At 36.8% G+C, this 23893-nt stretch overlaps 1 protein-coding gene across 3 annotated transcripts in view; it reads right to left on the bottom strand.

The window, feature by feature from the left end:
• The window catches only part of BCKDHB (branched chain keto acid dehydrogenase E1 subunit beta), a 118051-nt gene that overhangs the window by 74988 nt on the left and 19170 nt on the right, over nt 1–23893 (bottom strand). For all 3 annotated transcript variants that reach the window (XR_011697117.1, XM_071548663.1, XM_071548662.1), the window contains exons 4-8: nt 22430–22563; nt 21585–21740; nt 17512–17620; nt 11532–11629; nt 8254–8364 (exon numbers count right to left, since the gene is read on the bottom strand). Coding sequence is in view for 2 of the 3 variants with exons in the window: in XM_071548663.1 (XP_071404764.1) it covers nt 8254–8364; nt 11532–11629; nt 17512–17620; nt 21585–21740; nt 22430–22563 (608 nt within the window). In the remaining variant the exon portion in view is untranslated. The remainder of the gene's footprint in view (nt 1–8253; nt 8365–11531; nt 11630–17511; nt 17621–21584; nt 21741–22429; nt 22564–23893) is intronic.

Here is a 23893-nt window from a genome sequence, read left to right as displayed (position 1 = left end):
AAAAGTTACTGTAGAATATATTGAGTTTATTTGGAAATCTCTGCAGTCTATACAGCCTATGTTTGTATTACAAGCATTTTGGACTGCATTCACCGACACCTCACTGTGAACAGAGAAATATGCACAAGAAACCAAATTCAATGCATTATGACATCAGTAAATAAACAAGCTGTTAGACAATTCAGCAAAAAGCAGACTAAATCCTGGCATCACAAATTTCAACACTATCTTTAAATTATTGCAGAAATACTTAAAACTACATTTTCATGGGGTAAAGGTTAATAAAGCACAAATAGTAAGTACAGTATCCAAATTCTAACAGAAAAAAAAAAAACAGTTTAAGAGCAGCAGGCTCAACTACGTGATAATAGCAGGATAAATAGCTATGGGCATTTAAAGAAAGGCAATACTGTAGGGAAGCAATAATTATCTCTATGGAAGAATGATTCATATATGATTACCATCATGGAACTGCATCCCAACTACCATTAGCATTCAATCAGCACCAGTTGCAAGGAAAAAAATCAACACACACACTGGAGCTATAAAATTACTTCTAACTATAGACCGTAGACCACTACTCATTTATTTAAGTAAGTGCCTTTAAATTTGAAGCTTGTAATATGGAATATGAGCAAAACGGAAAAGGCTTTATGAAGAATTCATGGGTGGTATCATCAGCACTATACTCAATGTTAACAGAAATCACACACAAATGCCTTTTCCCTATTCAAGGTTCTCTATAAGCAGATTCTTTCTCCAGTATCACTTATGAATGCATACATGCATAAAAAGATTGAGAACTACTTTTATATTGGGAGGGAGAAAGAAGAAAACAGAACTATGTATACATGAACATCTCAGCCCTGAGGTACTTCCCTGAAACAAGATGCATAGGAACAAAAGACAAGGTTTCTATTCAAAGATTTCTTGAAATACAGAATTGCAAAAATACAAATAATTAGTTTCTGAATTGGTTATGTATATATTCTCATAACTTGAACATGACTGCCTGCAAGCATGGCTCCAGTGTTCTGCTTCTGGAAGCCAAGGAACAGTCCACAGCACACTCTAGCAACCTGAAACTACCAGACCAAAAGACAGAAGTTTCTGATGGAAACAGTGACAAAGTTAACTGTCATCATGTAAGCAGAACAACTTTAATCATATTTTATAGGTACAAGATCCATTCAGTAAGAAATCCAAGGAGCAACATGCAAAATGGCAAAAGATCAAGAACAGACAGCCAAGAAACACAAATCTGATCCCAGGATACCTGTCCTACAACTGTACAGTTTGATGCCTGGTGAGCGCATTTAATGTACAAAAAACCGACATCAGGGTTGCTGATCTTGATTTTCCTTTATTCACAGTCCAAATAGATGAAGTAAACTTAAAGGAATGGGAACAACCAGCTGGTAGACCAATAGGTCTGCTAGGACATGCTAGCTCTTAAGTGTAAGACACCAACAATCTACTACTGAAAATTACTCAGTTGCTGACTAAATAGTCTGACTAAAATGCCACTTGTGCATTACAGAGAATGCTCTCATAGGGGCTGCAAAATGGCTCCCATAAAAGAGCCTTGATGAAAAACAGGCATAGAGTTTGCCCCTGATTTGCTTCCCAATGCTGTATTACCTGCTGTTTCCTATGTGGAACTCTGCTCTCTCTTTTGCTCAATTTGCTCTTTCCAATGAGCAGCAGATGGCTGTGCTGCCTGACAAGCATTTGCACTGACCTCCACGGGGAGGTCTCCAGATCCCTTCCTAAAGAACAGCAAAGCAGCACCAGGTGCTCAGAATTACATACACTCCTTCCTTGCCTGTACTATAGTGTCCTAAAGAAGCAACTTCAGAATTACTATCCTTAATAATGTCAATCCATAAACTATGCTTCTGCAAAGGCACCACTATTTATTTGCAAAATTCCGAGCCATCCAGGCTCACAGTAACCCATAAGCCCTTAAAAGTTGCAGTCCAGATTACTGTGCTTTTATTATTAAGTCACAAAGGAACATTACTCCACATTTCTTTGCACTACGGTAGCAACAGTTCAGAGAAGGTTAAGATGGCTAATTAGGTAATAAAACCAAATTTTTACCATTATGCATGGCAAATACTTGCCTTCTAAATAATACAAAAGTACAAAATGTGCATTTTCAAATTTTCAATTGCAAAAGTAAAAATGTCAAAGGGATATTAATCAGTTTAAAGTTTAAATAAAACTCTTGGCTCGACTCAGGGTGAAAAAATACAGTAACTTGCACAATCCCTTAAAAACACTTAATCCTGAGCTAGATTACCCACTTCCAGTAACACATACATATTTTTCAATATAAAAACCACTACAACTACAGAATTATACCCTAAGTATGACCAGTGAAGCATTGGGAACTGTGCCATGGGCTTTTTAATCAATACCACACCATCCAACTTCTCATACATAGAAAAATCCACACAGTGGATTCAAAGTTTCCAAGTTAATCGGTTAAGTATACAAAAGAGAACAAAACTTTTCTCTGAAAACTTGATTTCTGAAAGGGAGAAAAAGTATGTTTAAGCAGTTTTGTAGGTTAAAGAAACAACTTTTCCAGATATTACATATACATCTCATGTTTCATTTTCTTGAGCAGCATCCTTCGTGGTAGCTTAGTCTTTAATAATAACACAGCTAACCAGTCACATAGTGTGAAAATGCCTGGATTAGGAACTGACATCTTTGCTGTGGCTGCACTAAACGCAGATGTCTGCATGCACATGCAACAGCTAGCAGTCAGCAGAGCATGGTCAAGGCAGAGATTTCATTATCAGCTGGGTATGTTGAGAAACACAATAATTTCACGTGTTCATGTTTACAGGTGAAGGTACAATGGGGAGAAATCTCTCATGATCCCAGTCCACTCACACACGAATAAAACACACAGATGTAGGATGCTGATGTTAGAATAAGCACAAGAAATGCATTCTTCCTCTCAGCTAAAAAAAAAATTAAAAAAAATCAAATCTATGGATATGGACAGCTAACTCCTCCCTATTTGAATTATAACCACTGTATCACTCATACTACAGCCCTAGGGAATAATGCAAAAGCATTAGTCAGAAACCAGTGAAAACTGTCAAAGTAAACAAAAGACCTACCAATTTCTTCGCTGGCCCATGAAATGACATCGTGCTTTGAAAATGTTGTATTGAAAAGAGGCTCAGTAATCTAAGGACAGCCCTTACTGCTGCATTTCCTAAGGAAGCAGCAAAGGCAGCACATGCTCTTTAAAAAAGGTTGTCAGTTTTCTGATGCATAACAACACAACTTTTTATGTTGATCTATACAGTTACATATATGGAGTTGATGTTGGGTTCCCTTTCAGTCGTCTAGGGGTAAAGCACAAAGAACTGCATCATGTCTCATTCAGAAGCAACGTAGGAGAGGCTCTGTGCATGTACAACCTATACAATCTACTCCACTTCTCCTGTGAAAGACTTTAGAAAAATTACAGACCAGCATGTGTTTTAATGTATAGACATCTATATAAAAAACCCACACACAGAGATTCTTTCTTTTTATCTTACCGAAGAGATGTCGGATAAGTTTTTTAAACAAGCCAACTACCTATGTCCATTCTGTCAGCAGTAGGTGTCATCTATCAGCTATAGAATGAGGGTACAATTTATCTCACTTAACCTTACACCATATTCCTTAACTTTTTCTTAAAAAAGACCAAACTTGTAAACCATGACATTTCCAGAGGCCAATTTATCGCATCCAAAACCAGACTGCTGAAATACCTGGGATGACTGATCCTCGGGAGATACCTGTTCTCTAGAACAGCTCTGTGAGCTACCGTAACTAACTCAAACTTTATTACTCATCATTAAACATCTGAAGACTGACAAAAGAAAAATCTAGCCTATTTTCATGTTTACCTATCCCAGGAATTGCACCAAAAAGAAAGTTACCATTACTGCTGGGATCCATTCAAAGCCCATGGTAAGTCTGTTCAGGTAAGTGCAACCTCATCTCCTCATGCAGATGAAAAATGCTAGCCTATTTCAAAACGGAACATAATGTCAAAATCTTAAAAATGCAAATACAATATCAGTAAAATTAGGCAGCAGTTTTTAGCTATGTCTACTATATTTTTTCTTTTTATTTATGTTTCATTCAGAGCTATAGATTCAAAAACATCCTCACAAGAGCAATGCAAAGTCAAAGCAGACACTAAACTTGACTAGAAGAGGCCTCTGGTGGCAGTTGTGAAGTACAACTTCTCATAGTTCTAGGAAATATGCATTTTGATGACAAGTTTCACTATAGATAAAGCTACAAAAAGCAGACTAAGCAGTTAGACTTGCAGTGAAAATTCTGACATATTACTGCACTAACCATTTCATGCCTACATAACAGTTATCAAATTAGTCTTAAAGTTTCATGTATTTCCACCTAAGTAAGACTAAAATAACAGCCTTTACTGATCACAAAGGACATCCCTCCCAGCAGTAAAACAGAGATGTGTTTTCACAGTAAAGCCCGAAGTCCCACTTTCCCACACCACACAGACTCCCATCAGCAAGGACCATGATGCATCTGAGTGCTGGCAGAAGAGCAATGAGGTTGCAGTGTAACTCATGCACCATCCTGTTCCTCTGCACCCAACATGACAGAGACACTAGATATATTTCAAATACTCACATATGACAGGGTAAAACAAAAACATTTATGGAGGCTGACACAAGTAAAAACCTGAGGCAAAGGTCAGCTTCTAACAGCTGATAATTTGCTTATTGGTTGGACTGGAGTAAAAGTAACTCCATTTTCATTTAAGAGCCCAGAAAGAGAATGTAAGCAGACCAACGGAGAGCTGAGGACTTTCTCTGGCATGGCCAACTTCTCTGTTGTTCTCTTGGTCCTTGACATTGGCATCTCAAGAAGGGAATAACAAGCCCCATCACACAAACTGGCCCTTGTAAGCCACTGTCAACCTCAACAGCTGCAGCAAGCAATTCCTCTGGGGAGGCTACAGCAAGGACCTGGAACCGTAGTTTCCAACCTTCTGTTTGCATTGGCAATTACCTTAAAAGCTGTCCACAATGCAAATTAAGTTAAAAACTTTTCAGTGTTGCATAATGGAACCAATTAATGCACAAATGCAAACCACTAATTATTTTCAGCTGTGCCAAACAGACAAGATTTACAGAAGAGAATTTAGCATTTCTCTCATCAGACTGACCCGCTTGCAGCCAAGTTAACATAAGAGCAATGCTAAAAACATTTAGTATTTGGTATTTATTATAACAAACAGTGAACTGCCTTGCCAACATGCACTGTACTTTTTTTGAAATAACCCTCTTAATTCTTAATGGTAAACAGATTTAAATCAACAGGTCCATCTGTTCCATCTTTTAAAGGGATGGAGCACCTCTCCTATGAGGAAAGACTAAGACAATTGGACAATCAAGGAAGAGAAGACTTGGGGGTGGCCAAATTGAATCCTTCCAGTACCTGAAGGGAGCCTGTAAGAAAGATGAAGAGAGACTTTTTACATGGACATGCAGTGATAGGATAAGAGAGAACGGCTTCACACTGAAAGAGAGTAGGTTTAGATTAGACATTAGATGAAAAAAAAAATCTTTACTGTGAGGGTAGTGAGGCTCTGGATCAGGTTGCCCAGAGATATTGTGGATATCCCATCTGTGGAAGTGTTCAAAGCCAGGCTGAATGGGGCTCTGCTGAATGGGGCTCTTAGAAATCTGGTCTAGTGGAAGGTGTCCCTGCCCATGGCAGTGGGGTTGAAACAACATGATCTTTAAGGTCCTTTCCAACCCAAATCATTCTATGGTTCTGTGATCTTTTTATTTACACTACAGTTACCTTAAAAGATGTCCAAAATGTCCACAATGGAACAGGAGCTGAAAATCTTCATGAAATATCTATTTTTAAAGAACAGATTTGCAAAATATTGTACAACTAAAGCTCTGCACTTCCTATGCACAGCTGCATATTTTCCTGATAGCATTTCAGTGCAGGTTCAACCCAACGAAACAGACTTAACTGCTCATTCAAAGAGATGCTTTGCTTTCAAAAATGACAACTCAAATCTTTAAAGAAGGAAAAAAATTTAGTTAAAAAACAGAATAAGTTTACTTTTCCAGAAGAGGTTGTAAAGGATTTACTATGGCCAAAGTTTCTCTTCATATTGATGACTAACTCAACACATTTCTGTTTTTACAGTTAGAAAGTATATCCAGGTAACATGAAACACACTTCAAGCAAACACTGAAAAGACTTCAACTGGTAAGATCAAATTTACAAGAAACAACTCATAGCTATACATGTCAGTACCCAACTTGTTACATATCCACAACTGAACAGCAGGACACTGCAAATAGCAGATGCCAACATGGATCTTTCCTCCCATAATTTGCTCCACCCAGTCCCATTGGAAGTCCCTCAGGTAAATATAACTGTGGAGAAATACAAGGATGCCACAGAGTAGCAGATCAATGGTTCATCTTTCTTTTTATCATACTTTATATATGCAAACTTTACCTGACCAAAAGCAAGGCCCTTACCGAGCAACTACAGAATGACAAAACACTTGTGTACACAATTGAGATCCTCCAAGTATACAGAGAGAGTTAGATAAGGAGGTGTGCCTGATCTGCCCTATTTAAACATTTTTACAATCTGAGTTAAGCTGTAGATATACTGTATTGCCTTAAATCTGAAAATGCAGGCAGAGAAAGTACTTGATGGAATCACACACCTTTTTCAATCCCTTGGCTCTTCTCATCTCTAGGGTTATCTTAACTCAGTACACCACAGTTACTAGGCCTAAGCTGACAAGGCTACAGACATCTGACAATTTTTCTGACTGAATAAAGACCTGCAGGAAACCTGCAGCTGTAGTAGAAACAGTAAGAATTCTGCTAATCACACACATTGAGGGAGCCACTACTGTAAACTGAGGGGTAAACCTTTGACTATGCTTTAATTGTTAATGCTGTCAATAATGTAGAAACAAAAACACCTGTAGAACCTTTACATTACAGTCCAAAAGCACATTCAGCAGCATTTGTACTGCTGGATGGTACTCAGCAGCAGTTCTTCTCTCAGTTCTCAAGTAGCTTGACAGAAAATAGTTTCATGGAAGAGACATAAGACTAATTTTCATGACTAACAACCCTAGCATTTAATTTGCAGAATCTAAGTTTGTTTAGTCTATTTATAATGTTAAAAATACCTCACCAAACAGTTAAGTGAAAAATGAAGGAAAAAAATAAGATTACAGGAACTGAAAATAATGACAAAATTGCTAAATCAGGACAATGTGAAAAGGCAGTAACTGAGAGAGGGGAAATCAAGTTTTCCCCAATAAGGTTTTGCTCTAATAGCCTCAAATTTCTTTGGTGGGTTTTGGTGGGACTATTTTCTTTCTTAATTTTGACAAATGACATTTTTAAAAGTGTGCCTTTGGATTCTCCCTTCTACTTACAAAACCTTTTGGAAAATACTCCTCCTCCCATTTCATTTAAGGTGTTTGCTCCCAAAAGCTCTTAGTTGCTGAAGAGAAAACAGCATGGAGGGGGGTGGAGAGAGGTAAGCAGAACAAGATACATGGAAGTGCAATAACCATTTCTCATGGTTTCTCAGTATATGTGAATTCAGATTCCAGTTTCAGCTGCCCAGTGTTTTGAAAGGAATGCTTTGCAAAATCAAAGACTTCCACAAGGAAGACAAGGACTTCACAGTACCCATGAATTTGAAATTAGATAGTCTGAGAATTGCAAATGCTGTGTTTTCTCCCTAACCCAAATATTCACATATCTTAAATTAAAACATTTCTTTCTAGAAATACAGACGAAGTAAACTAAGGCACATTAATGCAGACCTAAAACTAGGTCTTTGAGTAAAACAGCAGGAAATTAAAATAAAGATTTCTCCTGATCATTCACACCCAATGATGGCAAAGAGGATACAAAGAGTCAGAAATTGTAAAAAAACATATTTTCAAGCAGAAGTCTGATTAAATCCTGCCCTCTGCTTCAATGCAAAGAACATGAATTCTGATAATATTCTGAATCCTGAAACATGACTTTCTTTCAGTGCTAAAGCAAATGTTTGATCCATGTAATGTGCATTTATACTGCATATATGATACAGAACAATACATATAATACAAAGGAAAAATATGTTGGTCCTTAAAAAAAACTTAGATTTGTTGTGGTTTTAAATTAACATGCACCACTTTCTTACCTTACAAACGGTCTCTGTATCCCAGGGTAAGATGGTCCTCAGATCAATTACTTCGCAGGACACACCAAGCTTTTCTTGAGCCATTGTTGCCACCTCTTTGATCACATGTACCTGTAAAAGCAATGTATTATCACCAAATCAATATGTAATTTCTGTTTAAGTTGTTTTAAATTATCCATATTCAAGCAGTGGTTATAATACATCATCTGTATGCTGAGCAGAGACCTTTCTATTCAGTAATAACCATTTATTACTCAGTTGATTCATCTGATTTACTACTTATACTATTCCTAGTATTTCAGCATTACTCCAAAAAATAACTTGACTGAAGAATCACTGAGAACAAAACTGTTGCTTTCTAGAAAAGTATTTTCTAGTATCAGACCTCACTGTTTTATATTTGTAGTCAGTTTGATTAAGTTTTAGAAGTTTTTTAGTAGGACAGTAACTAAGACCCAAATACATCAGAGTAATGCATTTTGATTTAGCGGTCACGTGCAATCATGCAGGAATCATTATGTACCTTCAAAAATACTACACTGCATGTATTGTATCTCAGCCAAAATGCCAACGGACTGTTCTACTAGTCCTAATAAGTACACTTACTACAACTTACCGAAACAGATAACTGACTGATCATCTTGCAAGCAGTAGCTTGTGAACAGTTAGGAGAGAAAGTAAATGCCACATAAAGTTACCTGCAAGGATCCAGTACTGGCCCCCACAACCAAAAGACATGGGCACTGCTGTTGCAATATTATAATTCAATGGTCTTCCAACATGTAGTTTAATACCAACATTACAAATGTTGCATTATCTGATTACTATAATTAATATTTTACTAAAACAAAAAAGTATTCCTCTCTAGCAAGAGGCTACTACTGAAATGGAATACAGATTATTCACTCTCCCCCAGTCAAGGAATCCCTTTAGCAGCATATGTAACTGCATCACAGTAGATGTCAAACAATCCACATCTATTACCACCGTTTTCATAAGGTATATTATTGTAAGAATGGAAAAAAAAGCAATACTAGATACATTCAGAACTGTATCTTGGCATTAAGTTATAAAACACTTTTAAGCAAAATGTATTTCAGACACTGGCTTCCCTAGAACAAATATTTGCAAGCAAATGCTCCAACACGGAAAATAACAATAGTTATGACAACAACTCAGATTATCCTCCACAAATATCTCATCAAGAAGTGTTTACTCATGAGATATGTGCGCAAAAAAATTCTTGATATGATGTTGCAAAAAACCTCTGGGGCACTCCTTATAGTCAGAAGATTTTATAATACAGATTTGGACTTGGCAGATGACTTCCATCAAGCAATTTCTAGGCACAGATAAGGGGTTGGAAGCCAAGAACCATCCCCAACAAGCATCTTGGTCTTGAAGGCAATAAAATTTAACGATGTGGAAATGGTCAGGTAGTGTCAGTTACCTGAGGGTGAAGGAACATTAATCAATTCTATCCAGGGCAAAAAATCTACACAGAAACAAGGGAATTAAGGATTTAAACATGCAGCTACACCACACAAATATGAACACCTAAATGCCAAAGGATTATTTTAAAAGATGTATAATAGAAGTATTGTAATAATAGAAAGAAAATATAGCTTGCAGTATCTTTTTTTAAACTTCTAATATATCTGTGGCTGAAATAAGAATGTTTGAGAATTTTCAACATGACACACAGGATGGATATTTTTGCTGTTTCTCTGATGCAAAAGTGAAAATGTTTGCGTAGCTCACAGGGAATAAGGACTAGTTAATGACAACAAAACACTGAGCGTGACTGGAGAAGAACTAAAAGCCTTTGCTGCCCATCATTAGTATCACCCAGGAAAGCTTGTATCAGGAAACCCCACGAGAGTACCTGCTGCCAAGCAACTACCTTATGTCCAAAAACACATGAAAAGCTACCCGTGAGTACATGAAACCCCTCTGCCTACTGACAGTAAGTTCTGGATTGGCCACACAATTAGCAATCAAAGTTTAAGTGCAGCCCACAAACACTCGCAGTACAAACTCACTGAACACATTTGATCTGCAGAACCCTGGCACATCCCAAATATGCCGGATTTACTGCATATGCATGAAACATCTGTCTCCACGCCATATTACACAGCCACACCCATGGTTTGGTCAGCTCCTAAATCTCAATTAGGGCTGCACATCTGTCCTATTACTAGTCACATCAAAAGAAACGGGTCTCTTAACTTTTTCCAAGCACCAAAGTACACAGCTTTCTTGAAGGGTGTTACTCCAAGTTCCCCCTGCACTACTGCCAAATGGGTAAATTCAGGATTTTATTGTATCTCCATAGCCAGCTTTCAAGCCATTACTTTATCAATATCGGCTGGAGAAAAAATGAGTACAAGTAAAGATATTTAAGAAGTCCACAATTTAATATCAGTGCAAAGTATCAGAAACTAATAGGAATAACCATAGATATAAAGGAGATCAAATAGTCTGAGGATAAGGAAACTACCACAGAAAAGCACTAAAAACTACAAATTTCAAACAAAAACCAAACAAAACCCAAACAAAGAGAAAACAATAACCAAAAGGCATAACCCCAGAGATCAAATGAATACTCTTGTGATGAAAATTGTAACACTCTCTCCTCTAAAATCTTCTCAAATACAACCAGGCCTAGAAAACAGCAATTTCTAGCAATTCCAAGCTAGACTTCAGTTTCTTTTCTATAATTCTGGAAAATGAAGATGTATTTTCTCACCAGATTTTTCAATATTTGCACATCTTAATTTGGCCATGTGTATGTGCCCAATCATGTTCTTGAAGAGCTTTGAAATGTAGCTGTTAGAATCAAAAGTATAGCAATTCCTATCTGTATTAAAAGTTCAGTGGATTTGTAACTCTCTGTAGAAAGGGAACTCCAGACTGCACTTTTCTTTCAGCACACTATTTTCAACTTTCCTACCACCTTCCTCAGAGTCACATCTCACTAACTCATTCTTAAATCTGTCATTTTCATGATCATAGACAAATCACGGACCTTCTGAACAGGTCCTCTTCCACATGTCCAGAGTCATCTTCAATCAAAAATTAGTAAAAACTTGCACAATAAAAGGCAGGTTTCATATAAATATAAACACTGACAAACATTTATTCAAGCATACAGTAGTGGAAGACGCACTCAGTTTATTGTCTGGCACGCGAGCTTGAATGCAGCACTATTAAAACATCACCTAACCCTTGCCCCAGGCTTTGCTGGGTGACAAACAGCTTGTGAGAGCATTACTGACCTGAGTGCCCCAAGCAACCATTGTCACATCACTGCCCGTCTGCAGCACCTCAGCTTGAGACAGCGGAATGTTGTAGGGCTCTATAGGAACTTGTTCCACTGAATAAATTAAAAAAAAAGGGAAAAATAAGCATTCAATTCCTTTACTATTCAGTATTATCCCATAAAAACATACACTAAAAATCTTCTTCAATATTAATGCCATCTACAAAACAGATCAAAACATTAAGAATTAGCATACATTTCAAAGGTCTAGCTGTAATTCAAATTCTTTTTGATTATACTCTTAAAAACACATTCAGTGTAGAGTTTAAGTCATATTATATACCACAACAATAAGATGCATATATACACATACAAAAGACACTAATAAGTCTTGGTGTATATCAAGTCAAAATATCAGCATCAGATTTGGAGATGGACAGTATTACTGTTGATAAAAAAATGTCAGTAACTTCTGCAGGTAATTCTAATAATCTTCAAGACAGTCTTGAAATTATACTTCAATACTCAGACAAGAAGGAAAAATGGAACAACTGTGCCAACATGCTCCTGATATCTGCCAAGAAAGATGCTCCTAAGTGTTATGTTTAAATTCAGAGAAATAGTTTTCAGTCCTTCACAGAAAGTGTCACCAAAACCTTCTGATTATAGCAGTTTTAAATTAGTCTGAATATTTTTACTTTAAAAAAGTTATCTATTCACCAAAAATACACCAAAATTAGAGAGAGTAGGCAAAAATTAGGCATCTCATCTTCTCTAAGATATTCAGGGTAGTTCCACTCAAAACCCATTTATTTACTAGTTTTCACACAGAAAAATGTTTGGTCAGTTGTTTAAGTTTTATATCAATGCTCCAACGCACTATACCTTGACTAGTTTAATGACTTAATGATAAAGCATCCATATATCATATTTTAACTAATTTCTTATTATAGCTAAACAAATCTGCAACAAGATGTCCATTAGATGAGTTCACCTATAATTTCTGACAATCCTAAATGCAAAATTCAGCTTGTCAAAAATTTATAGGGACATCCAGATTTGATGGGATTTTCTTTAAATGCCTTTGCAAAAACTCCTTTTCCCACTAATAATGACGAAAAGTAGTGTATGAAATTATTCTATGAATATTCTGTCATAATAATTATCTAAACCAGGATAACAATGTTTACATATAAAGCAGCCCATTAGTCTGTTACTGAAGAAATAAGTATTTTAAATCCAATATTTCAAATACAGCAATTAACAAAAAGTTGTAATTATGAGCAATAAAGAGCTATCACAAGTTAATTTTAAGAGGCTACAACATCTGTTGGTTTTTGTAAAGGAGAAGTCTGAACAGCAGAAAGAAAACACGTTTTCTCATCTTACATGCCTTGTCTCTATAACAACCACTGATGCAAGTCATATTTATTTCTACACCACCAATGTCATATATGGAACAATTAAATGAAACTGAAAAGGTCAAAAAACATTAGAGTAGGTTCTCCACAAGATGTCTAAACCTGATAATGTCAAAGTGACTCATCTTCTCCTTTGATCATAACCATTAGGTGCTCTTGACACTGCACAGGCTGTTAACTACTTTTTATAAATCAAAGCCTCCTTTTCTTTTTAATTCAGGTATTTTCTTAGCATCTCTGACATTTACTGGGACATCAGTACAGCACTTTCAATAACATTATGATCTCGTAAGTTAAATAGCAAAAGAATTCTTTCTCTGTATGTGTACTTGCATATTTAATGCTGGATTTTTACCCAGAAAGGCTTAACCTTCTTTGTTCCTTTCTAATATTAATGACGGAAAATTAACATACACGAAACTTCTGATGAACACTTGTATGATTATGTGGAAGAAGACAGCATCTGCTCCTTTCAAGGGTGTCTGGATAAGGATGTTTACAATGCAAAAGGATATACAGCAAGAGGGAGAAACCGTAAGGATGAACACGCAGAGACACGACACTAACCAACAAAGAATGAGGGTGGCAGTTTGGAGAACCAAACCTGCTCAGTCCCACTTACTGATAAGGTTATGGGGAATATGAGAGTTTCTTTGAGTAAAATTATCAGATGAGGACCTCCTCAAATGGGAGGATAAAGAAAAAGGAGAAGCTAAAAACAAAATATAGAGACACAAACCTAAAGACAAACACAACAAAGACAAGAAACAAACCTGGTCAGGAACACTCAGTAAAGGACTATCAAGAAATGATGGGCCCACCAGGAATTTGCAACAGATAAGCATGCAAACCATGGAGCCCCGGGTGTTGAAGCAGGTGCATGAAACTACACCAGCTGATGAGGGCATGTGAAGGTGAAGGGGGTTGACGAGGAGCAAAGTGGGAAAGAAACAGGGTTATAGAAGGGGTCAGTTGCACATAGAAGTGGGCCAATCAACATGTTTGTCTGACTGAGCCCTGTGCGTTGCCAACGTGGTCAGTCCCAGCTTCTCTGGAAATCTTGTTCAGTGCAAGGACAGAGTGCTGCAAAGACTAAGCAGCACCTGTTGGTGAAACAAATATGAGAAGACACGACATTAGGCTAGCCAAGTGGAGACAAAGGTGCAGTCACCTGGGCCTGTGGTGTGAGCAACAGGAGCAAGTAAGGGTCTTGGCCACCTGCTGCTAGGAATAACATGCAGCCCAAACACCAGCTACCAGGAGGGACTGGAGTGAGGTAAGTAAAAGCCTGTTCTGTGTCCTGTGGGAAACAACACAGGGCTGCTAGAACTATCTTAGATCCTTCACTCAAGAATCTTGAAAGGAAAAAAGCCATCCAGGGGACATTCCCTGTCATTCCCCCTCCATATATATACAACCAAGTTGGTAGTGGCACTGCCAGAACTGTCCAGGCAAGTAAACAAAAAGTAATGATGAGCACTCCAAAGTGCCCAGGTACACTGAGGAATAGCAAGTCATCTGCTAAACAAACTGCTAGCAAAGTGGGTGACTGTGTAAGAGAAATAGGCCCATGCGTTTAGCCAGAGATGCAGCACTGTGCTGCTTCCCAGCATGGGAATTACAAATCTACAGTTACTAGCTACAACTATGCATGGTAAGTATACTTTTTTTCTTTTTCAAACTAGCTACTGCTTTCTCATGTATGTCTTATATACATATATATCTATATGAACGTATATATTCACATAGATAACATTATATATACACCTATACATAAAATCATCTATTTGTATATGGAGACTATTTCAAATCATTTGCATATCAGAGCTAATGCATAATATGAAACATCAATTGTATTTCATTCAAGCAAAACAGTTTTCTTCCATAACTTCTAAAATTTACTATTAACAGATAACCAGGCAAAGTTTAAGATTCTGCTCTGGGGGTGTCTGCACTGGAAACACATAGAGCTATTGAAGTGGGTCCAGATGAGGGTTATGAAGATGATCAGAGAGCTGGAGCACCTCTCCTATGAAGACCCAGTTGGGATTGTTCAGCCCAGGAAAGAGAAAGCTCCAGGGAGATTTTTTTGTGGCCTTTCAGTACTGAAAGGAAGCTTATAAGTTGGGGAGAGGACTTTTAGCAGGGTCTGTTGGGATAGGATGAGGGGTAGGGGTCAGTTCAGAATAGATGTAAGAGTTTTTTACAGTGATGGTGGTGAAACACTGGAACAGCTTGCCAGCAGAAGCTATGGATGCCCCATCCCTGGAAACGTGCAAGGTCAGCTTGCACAGGGATCCAGGAAATCTGATCTAGTTGAAGATGTTCCTGCTCACTGCAGGGAAGATTGAATTAGGTGACCTTTAATGGTCACTTCCAACCCAACTATTTTATGATCTTAGTTTTAAGCCCATTCCCTCCTTTTGGTGTTATTAGGGCTCTTGGATATTTAAGGTATGAGTTATTTTTGAAGGAACTGGAAAACATTCCCAAAAAGTTCTTGCAAAGTTGTTCTTCAGTTTGGAATTTGCTTTTCTTCTTGGTTCATAAGTGTGAATGTGGTGAACTTAAGGCAATGCTACTTTGATACTGGGATCCACAGGGATGACCAAGGTGAAGAGTATAGGTCTAATTTTACTCTTATATCTTGTATGGGCAAAAACAAGTTTGGATAGCAAATATTCATCTAGAAATTAATGTTCATTTAATAATATGATTAGTTTTACCCCATGTCTGAATAAGCACACAACATATTTGAATAACAGGCAATTTGTTTTCATTGGGGAAGACATTCAGCTAAACTCATTATTCCCAAAATGTAGCAAGCACTTGCACTTTCCATGTGATAGCTATACTGAAATATTTTGTCCTACAGCTCTGATTTATCTTTGAGACTAGATTTACATTTTAAAACACCTATGAAGAGTCTTTCTTTTCTTTGTACAATGTCTTCAGTGTTACTAAAAAAAGTTATGCTTGAATGTTGCAAAACCTGCACTGTCATCAGCAAAAAAAATTAAAATACCCAAATAAACAAACAAAAAATTTGAAAGCGATTAGTGGGTCTATACAGCAATTTGGAGGTATGCATCAGATGCAAAATCACAAGACTGGTTTGGCACAAGACCTTATATAAAACAGCAATGACCTGGCATCCTGCTTAACATGCTCAAGAAGCAACTTCAGACTACACATCCTGTGCTAGGATGCATTATTTCCCATAACTGCCATTTAATATCTAATTTCAACAATAATAGCAACACTCAGGAGCAGAAGCATAGAGCACAGTTTTTTGGTGGTTGGGGTGTAATGCATGTGGGACTTTTGTCATTTTTTGGTTTGGTTTGATTTTTTGTTTTCTTTTAAAAAAAGCATTTTTAGCTTCAGCCCACATGAAAAAGGACAGGTATTCTGTGTTTTAAAGACTATCCCACCTACAGGCTACTTTCAGCTGTAATTGCAAATATATTAACAACTCTGAACAAAAATATCATGGACAAATATTTAAAAGCCTCATAAGGAGAAAGAAATCTCCATTAGAGAAAAATGATGAGGCTCAAAGGTCTACATTAATTTTAAAGATAGAAAATACTCCTTTCCATTAACGTCTTTGACACCTTATTTTTATAACCAAGTCCCTACAACACCCACTGTAACATCAGCCACAAAGCTCTTTGAGCAAACATGTCTATTCAATATGAAGCTAGAACAAAAAGAAATGTTATCTTAGGGGCAATACAATTTCATTTTTTTTCCTGGAACAATTAGGTTCCAAATCTTAGGTGGAATTTTATACCATGCCATGATGAACCTGGTCCACTTCTGAATCCACTAGGCCACTTTGTTTCTATGGTGGAATTACCAGAAACCCTCACTATGGCTAGCAGCCTAACAATGAACTTCAAAAGAGATCAGTCTTATAGGAGAAATTCTCAAACACCAGTTGTCTTCCAGTTCACACTGACCCAACCCACAAAACACAGCTTAACAGTTGGGATGATGAACTAAGGATACCAGAGTGAAAGGTTTACAGTGAAAATAAAAGGAATGTAAAAAACCATTCCACTAACAAAACATTCCTGCTTTACATTGTAGAAAAAATAAAATGTTCATGTATACAAAAGAAGTTACTTGTTACAAACATCACTGTCACATGTTGACACATGTACTAATAATTTCAGCCTACACTGATCAACTGATGGTCTTAGAAATTTTAAGACAAAAAATGTACGTTTAGAAAGCAATTCACCTTCTGTCAAATTTCTACTGCAATTTGATAAAGAATAATGCCTCTTCGTTCTATTTCCTTTTTTTTAACCTGAGACTGCATAAAGCATTTCATTTCCAAAGTTAATTGAGCATGAATCAGACTGTAAATGTTCATTCATCTTTGCAGTCAAATTTAGAGATCTTACTCCGTGTTCACAGTTTCTCTAAAAACCCAAGCCCCAACATAGCTAGAGTGAAAACAAGTCAAGACTTCTGCTAAAGTATTCTTTCAGCAGTGACTATCAACATATATGCACAAAAAAAAAAAGGCTCATTTACTGGAAAATACAGCACACAAGTCTTTACCTGCAGCTCTGTAAAGTATTTTAGGTTCAAAAAATATGCATGGATTTTTGTCCTCTATACACGACAGCAGCAATCCTTTGGCCTGAAGAGGACTCCTTGGAATAACAACCTGTAAAAATAAATTTTTATGTAGCTTATTTAAATTGCAATTTTGCTAGAAACTTCCTAAACAATATTTAAAACTACGCAATTACTTGCTTTAATAAATCTATGTACAGATTGAGCAGTTCTTATGAAGTGACTTAGTAATGTAGCACTGATGTTAAGATATATTCCAAATTTTGAATTTTATTTTGTTCATTGATGAGGCTTTCATAGCTCCTTCTATACCAGATAAGGTAGAACCAACATCTTAACAATAACATTTGAGGTAAAAGGAACAGAAGAAATTCAGTCAGATTAAAAAAAACCTAAAACATATATAATATTATATATATTTTTAGCCACATAAACTTAGTAAAACTAATGTAGACATATGACAAAAGAATTCAGCTGTGTGATCCTCAGTTGCTTGTGTAAAGATTCATCAGAACAGACCTAGAAGATATTCAGACTCAGTCCAGTAAGTTTTGAAGACTAAAAAGGAAATAGCTATTTAAAGTTGACTTCCTTTGTTTATGGTGAAAGCCAGAAATTTGTTTATTTTGGAAATGAACAAACACCAATATGTACCTTAAACTATTATCAAGCAAAGGAAACTAAGCAAGGCATCCAGATGTACTCTGAGTGCTTGGAAGAGGAAACTATCATTTATTTGCCAACAGAAGAGTTAATTTTGGATGACCTAAGAGAATGCTAATTAGGAAAAGAAAATTAGTAAATTATCACAGTCTAAATGAAAATAGAATCCCAGAGCTCAATTCCCTTAAACCAGAAGAACCAACTAATTTACACCCCAGAGAACTCAAAGAGCTGGCACATGCAGCATGAAATCTACCAGCAAACATTTTTATAGCTGCGAAGTCAGAAGTGGTCCCCTCTGACTGCAAACATTAGCTGTAGCACTTGTGTGGAAAAAAAAAATCCCTGTTAACTACAGTCATGGTAACTTACTGCCTCCAGGAGTTCCTAAGGCTTAAAAATGCTTTGAGAGTAATATCATTTATTTATATAAAAGTATTAGAAAAGAGTCAAAACACAACCTAAATCTTGTATTACATCAAATGAATTGGTAAGTGATTTTTCTAAACAAGGGAGAAGCAGTCTAATAATATTTCACCACAGTATTTAGTAACAGACACATGGGAAATTACCCATGGATGTTACTAGTACATCTCCTTAGGCATCATTTTTAGGACAGACTTTATTTACCTGATTCATTTATGATGTTAAGTCAGAAAAAGGCAATGAAAACTATTCCAAAGCTGGGAATCACTACCACTGCAGAAGATGATACCAAAAAGAGCCAGTTCACATTGAGGACATGACTGACAAAAGCCAACTGAAAAATTCATACTGAAAAGTCACATTTAAAGAACTACATTTTTGTTATAAATTTAGAACTCAGCAGTAGAAATTCAGATCTGAATTTATTATCTGCTCAAGGGATGACTAGGATACTATGCAGTACAGTCCTAAAAAAAAACCACAACAACATAGCCAAGGAACTGTTAGTGCTATTGCAAAATCACTGCTAGAAACTTAACTAGATTACTTTATATCAACCCTTTGAAAAGAAAATGAATGAAACAGATTTCAAAAGAACTCCAGAAATTGTTAACATTTCTTTGATGGTTCAATTCATTTAGTCTAACAAAACAAAGACTAAAAGGAATACAACTGTTTTAGTATATGAAAGATAAGGTGAAAGACAGATAAGTTAAATACACAAGTTAATCAGGAACACATCTAGGCTGGAAATTAAAAGAAAGCTTCTAGCCATGACAGCAAATACTCTTACAATGAATGCAGAGAATCAATATTAATGTCTTCCATCCACTAAAATGTACATCCTCACAACTGCAGACAAAAGATACAACCATTTAGTAGTGTCCTGTCACCTCAACAAGTCCTGCCTTAAGTACCAACGACTGCAGACCTGCCCCTGAATAGCCAAAGTTGTACAAACCGCCTTTGGCTTGGGAAATCCAAACCTCACCTGGCACTTAAAAAACACAAAATAAAATGTCAAAAACCTTCCACAGAGTTTAATAAAAGGACAGTTTTGAAGACCACTCTCCCCAAAGATCAGACCCTACCCTTCTTGGCTTGTGACATCGCCTTTCCTTCTGTGATATGGAGAAAACACACGTAGGTATGAGACATCTGAAAATGCATTTGAACCACAAGTTCATTTGCACTTCTTGATTTCCATGCTAAGGGATAGGTTTGGGTTCATTAAAACATACCTGCAATCTTGAAATATTATGAACTGCATTAACAAACAGCTTGGCAAAAAATATTAAAGGAACAATATGGTTTTCACAACACAACAATATTCAAAAGATGAATTCTAATATACTTCTCTGTGCACCAGAAATTAGTATATTGTTTCATCGGTTTCACCAAGTTAATGTGTCCTTTCCCTTCAACTGAAATGACAGCTCTTAGTGGTCGCAACCTATCTTAGCACTTTACCCAAAGAAAAGTGAAATAAAGGGAAAAACCAACAAGAAAGATCAGAGATTGGAGCAATATATTACATGGCATGACTAAATAAAATTTTGACTTACGAACTTATTGAGAAGACTATGCACCAGTCCAGGTAGAACTAGGCTGGTACGAATTAGAGCTTTAATCATCTCTGTGGACCACTAAACTTCAGCACTTGGTTCAGTATATAAAAATTTGAGATTGATCAGCAAGATCAGCAGAAATTAGATAGACTTGGCATCAGTATTTTAATCATGTAAGTTATCTTGTGCTTTCATATGATAATAAACTAATTTTTAAACAAGCTCAAGAAACCATTTGATTCAATTACCTGGCAAAAGACTCCGTAGACTGCTTTTTTCTGTATCAGGAAAAACTTTCAAATTCAGAATAGGAACACCTCAAACATCATGAAGAACACCCAGAGACAAAAATGTATCCCATTCCTCAAATATCATGAAATAAAATGCGAATAATACAAGGGGTTTTATTTAAGTAAAGAGAAACACGAAGGCAAAATGGCTATGGCCTCCCTGTAGATGAGTAATATCTGCAGAATCATACAGTTTAAACAAGAGATAAACAATCAACATGTGTCTTCAGCATGCAAATATCAGTTCTGCTTAGGTCATCCACGTTAATCAGCTATGAGTCATTGCTCAATGCTCTGGATGTCAGCTAACTCAGACATATAAGTTTATAGACAAAAATTTACTCAGAAAAAAATGGAGAGCTGGCAAAAGGGCTCTCTTAATCTGAGATAATTAGATCCTGCAGTTGCTCCCTTTTCTTCAAGCATTAGGAACCTTAGCTTCAAGGGATGCCACCATCTCATGCAGAAAGCTTGCCTAAAGTTATCACTCAGAGAATCACCAAGCAGCTGAGATTGGCAGGAACCCCCAGAGATCATCTGGTCCAACACCTTTGCTCAAGCAAAGCCATCCAATTGCCTAGGACCATGTGCAGGCAACTTCTGACTACTTTCAAGAATGGAGACTCCACAATCTCTCTGGGGAGGCTGTGCCAAGTGCTTCCTCATGTTCAGACAGAGCCTCTTGTGTTTCAGTTTGTGCCCACTGCCTGGCACTGTCATTTATATAAATTAATTCAGTAATGCACTTAAGACAGATACAGAAAGGGGAAAAAAAAACGAAAGTACTACTTATTAGTGTCAAGTTTTCAGGTTCTGTACAATACCGGACACACAACAATGTAAAATGTATAATTTTAGTGCAATAAGCAAGCAAATACAAGATGCTATGTCTACTAAAGATTGCTTCAAAAATGGCTATAAATTCTCAAACACTTAATGCAGTCTACATTTTATACCTTGAAAACTTTAATAGTTCTTACTTAACATATTCAGATATTTTGCTGTGGACTGACATCCATTCTTTCCCTGCCTGCAGCCAGACTCACTGTTAGTCAGGTCCATTACAAAGCAAGCAAAGTTAATTTTCATATAATAAAAGTTACTGTACCTTTATTCCTGGACAGTGAGCAAAAAAGGCTTCTGGACTTTGAGAGTGATATAGTGCACCATGACCCACACAGCCCCAGGGTGCTCTGATGGTGAGGTTTCCACAATTAAACAGATCTCCAGAGCGGTAACGGTATTTTGCTGCTTCATTAACAATCTGGGAAGGTTTATATACAAAAGAGCATTCAGTCCAATACCTTTAGTTATGTATCATTAAGCCACTTCAATACATGGGATGTAACTACATCATCTGTGCCATACATGGGATATACAGGACCAAATTAGAAGCAAAGGAATACTGTAAGCCAGTGCAAAGATGAACATTTTCCAAGGCAAGTAAAACAATATTTTATTGTGTCCCAGTTAGATTCCTAAGCCTCAGGGGTAGCCTTATAACCCAGTTGTTTCCTCTTTGCATACTGTCAATCAGCCCAGTTCAAATCTGTCGTTTGTCCTGTGGACACATGGCCAGCTGCAGCTGCTTGCAGAAATGAGAGATTGTGTTGGGAAGATGCAGCTCATGAATTTAAGGCTGCCGAAGCCAATACAGCCACAACACCAAAAATTAAAACAAACAGAGAAGCATTTGCTTCAAACAACATCTTAAATTTCCATTACTTATTAAGCCTTCAAACTGGCCTTTGTACAGTTTACTGTTTACAATACAGTACTGGTACTGTTTGCAGTTTACTCCCGTTTACTTAGAGCATGCATAAATGTTAGCAATACAGCTGTGGACATATTTGCAAAAATTACATATTTCAACCAAGTATTAATGCTAACAGAAGAGTAATTTAAACAGTCATAAGATTTCTTTTAACCTCCCTCAAATTTATTTATACTAACCTGATCAAATGCTGGAAAAATGTAATCTGCAAACTGAATTTCTGCAATGGCTGTAGCACCTGCAACAGCAATTCCAATACCAAAGCCAACGATTCCTTGTTCACACAAAGGGGTGTTGAAAACTCTATCTTTACCTATGTATAAAAAAAAAAAAAGACAAAAAACCCCAATACACAATTCCTGTAATACATCAGCACTAAGTGGAAAATATTGTACCTGAAATATTTTACTTACAACCAAGTGACCTACAACTAAACATATGGCTCTTTAGACAGGCTTTTTAATGTATAGGAACAGTAACAATCCATTACAGGTACAGATACTTTCCCTCTAACTTGTAACAGCTCAGAGGAAGAGACGGAGAAACTAAATGAAAGATAAGAACAGTTTTTGTAACTTACAATGCTCTTAACATTTCAAGGAAAATATTTTGTTCTGATGTATATACAGTTAAGCATGCATAGTCTTTAAGGTTACATGGGGGCAAAGATTTACAAGCGAGAATACTCACAAGCATTTTAAAATGCTTACAATAAAGGTAAGTGTTGTTTCTTCCATTTTCTGCAGGCAGTCAAAACTAACTGTCCCTACTCAAAGGCACACAGTTCTACAAGAGTCTTCATGAAGGCATAAGGCCTCTTGCTCACACTCCTCATCAGCAGTGCTCATTCTTACCAGTCTTCTCTCACAAGGCAAGGCCACATTTAAAGAATTTGCTTTGTCTCCAAGGCAAGAGAAAAATAATGCTGTTCCTGCTACAAACTCAGAGTACTTGATTTTGTATCTTCCATGTAGGAGTGCAAAAGGTTATTTTAGTCCTGACATATATGTGTGCCACAGTAATTTCAGGCCCCAAATATGCATAAATCTAATAGATAGTTGAAGACAAAACTGTTCAGTTCATGAAATTAAAAAAGGAGTGGGAGGGAGATGAAACACCACTACAATATCCTCTAAGATATATTTACATTATTTGCCAGCAGTACTTTCCTGCCAAGGGAGTACAACAGCAGAATCCTGGTATGGTACTAAATCTTCCCTTTGAGAAATAGACAGCAGGTTTCTATAAGAAGTCCATCATGCATAAAAATGACAAGACTTCAAACTGGATGGACAAAATGTGCAGAGTGCACACCACTGGCTATGAAATAAACAATAACTTAATAACCATGAAATAACAAAGCAAAAAAAACGAGACTAGTAAATGGGAAAGTTGTTACTACAAAGACCCTTAATTTCAATAGCTGTAAGTTAAACTAGAAAAAGGAAAGTTAACATAAGTTTTCAGAAAGGGATGATTAGGGAAAAACCATTGCTCAAGGCTGTATTTCTGATATACTACAGGGAGGCAAGTTTTACAAATATTTAAAGTGTGTATCTTTCATTTTCACACATCAACCCACACAGCATTGTCACTCCCTGTACCCTGTCCATGTGCTTTATCTGGTGTTTTGAGTTTTCTAC

Source organism: Pithys albifrons, chromosome 2 (genome assembly GCF_047495875.1).
Source record: "Pithys albifrons albifrons isolate INPA30051 chromosome 2, PitAlb_v1, whole genome shotgun sequence".
Taxonomy (NCBI): domain Eukaryota; kingdom Metazoa; phylum Chordata; class Aves; order Passeriformes; family Thamnophilidae; genus Pithys; species Pithys albifrons.
Note: the sequence above shows the minus strand (reverse complement) of the source record. Positions and strands in the feature narration are given on the sequence as shown.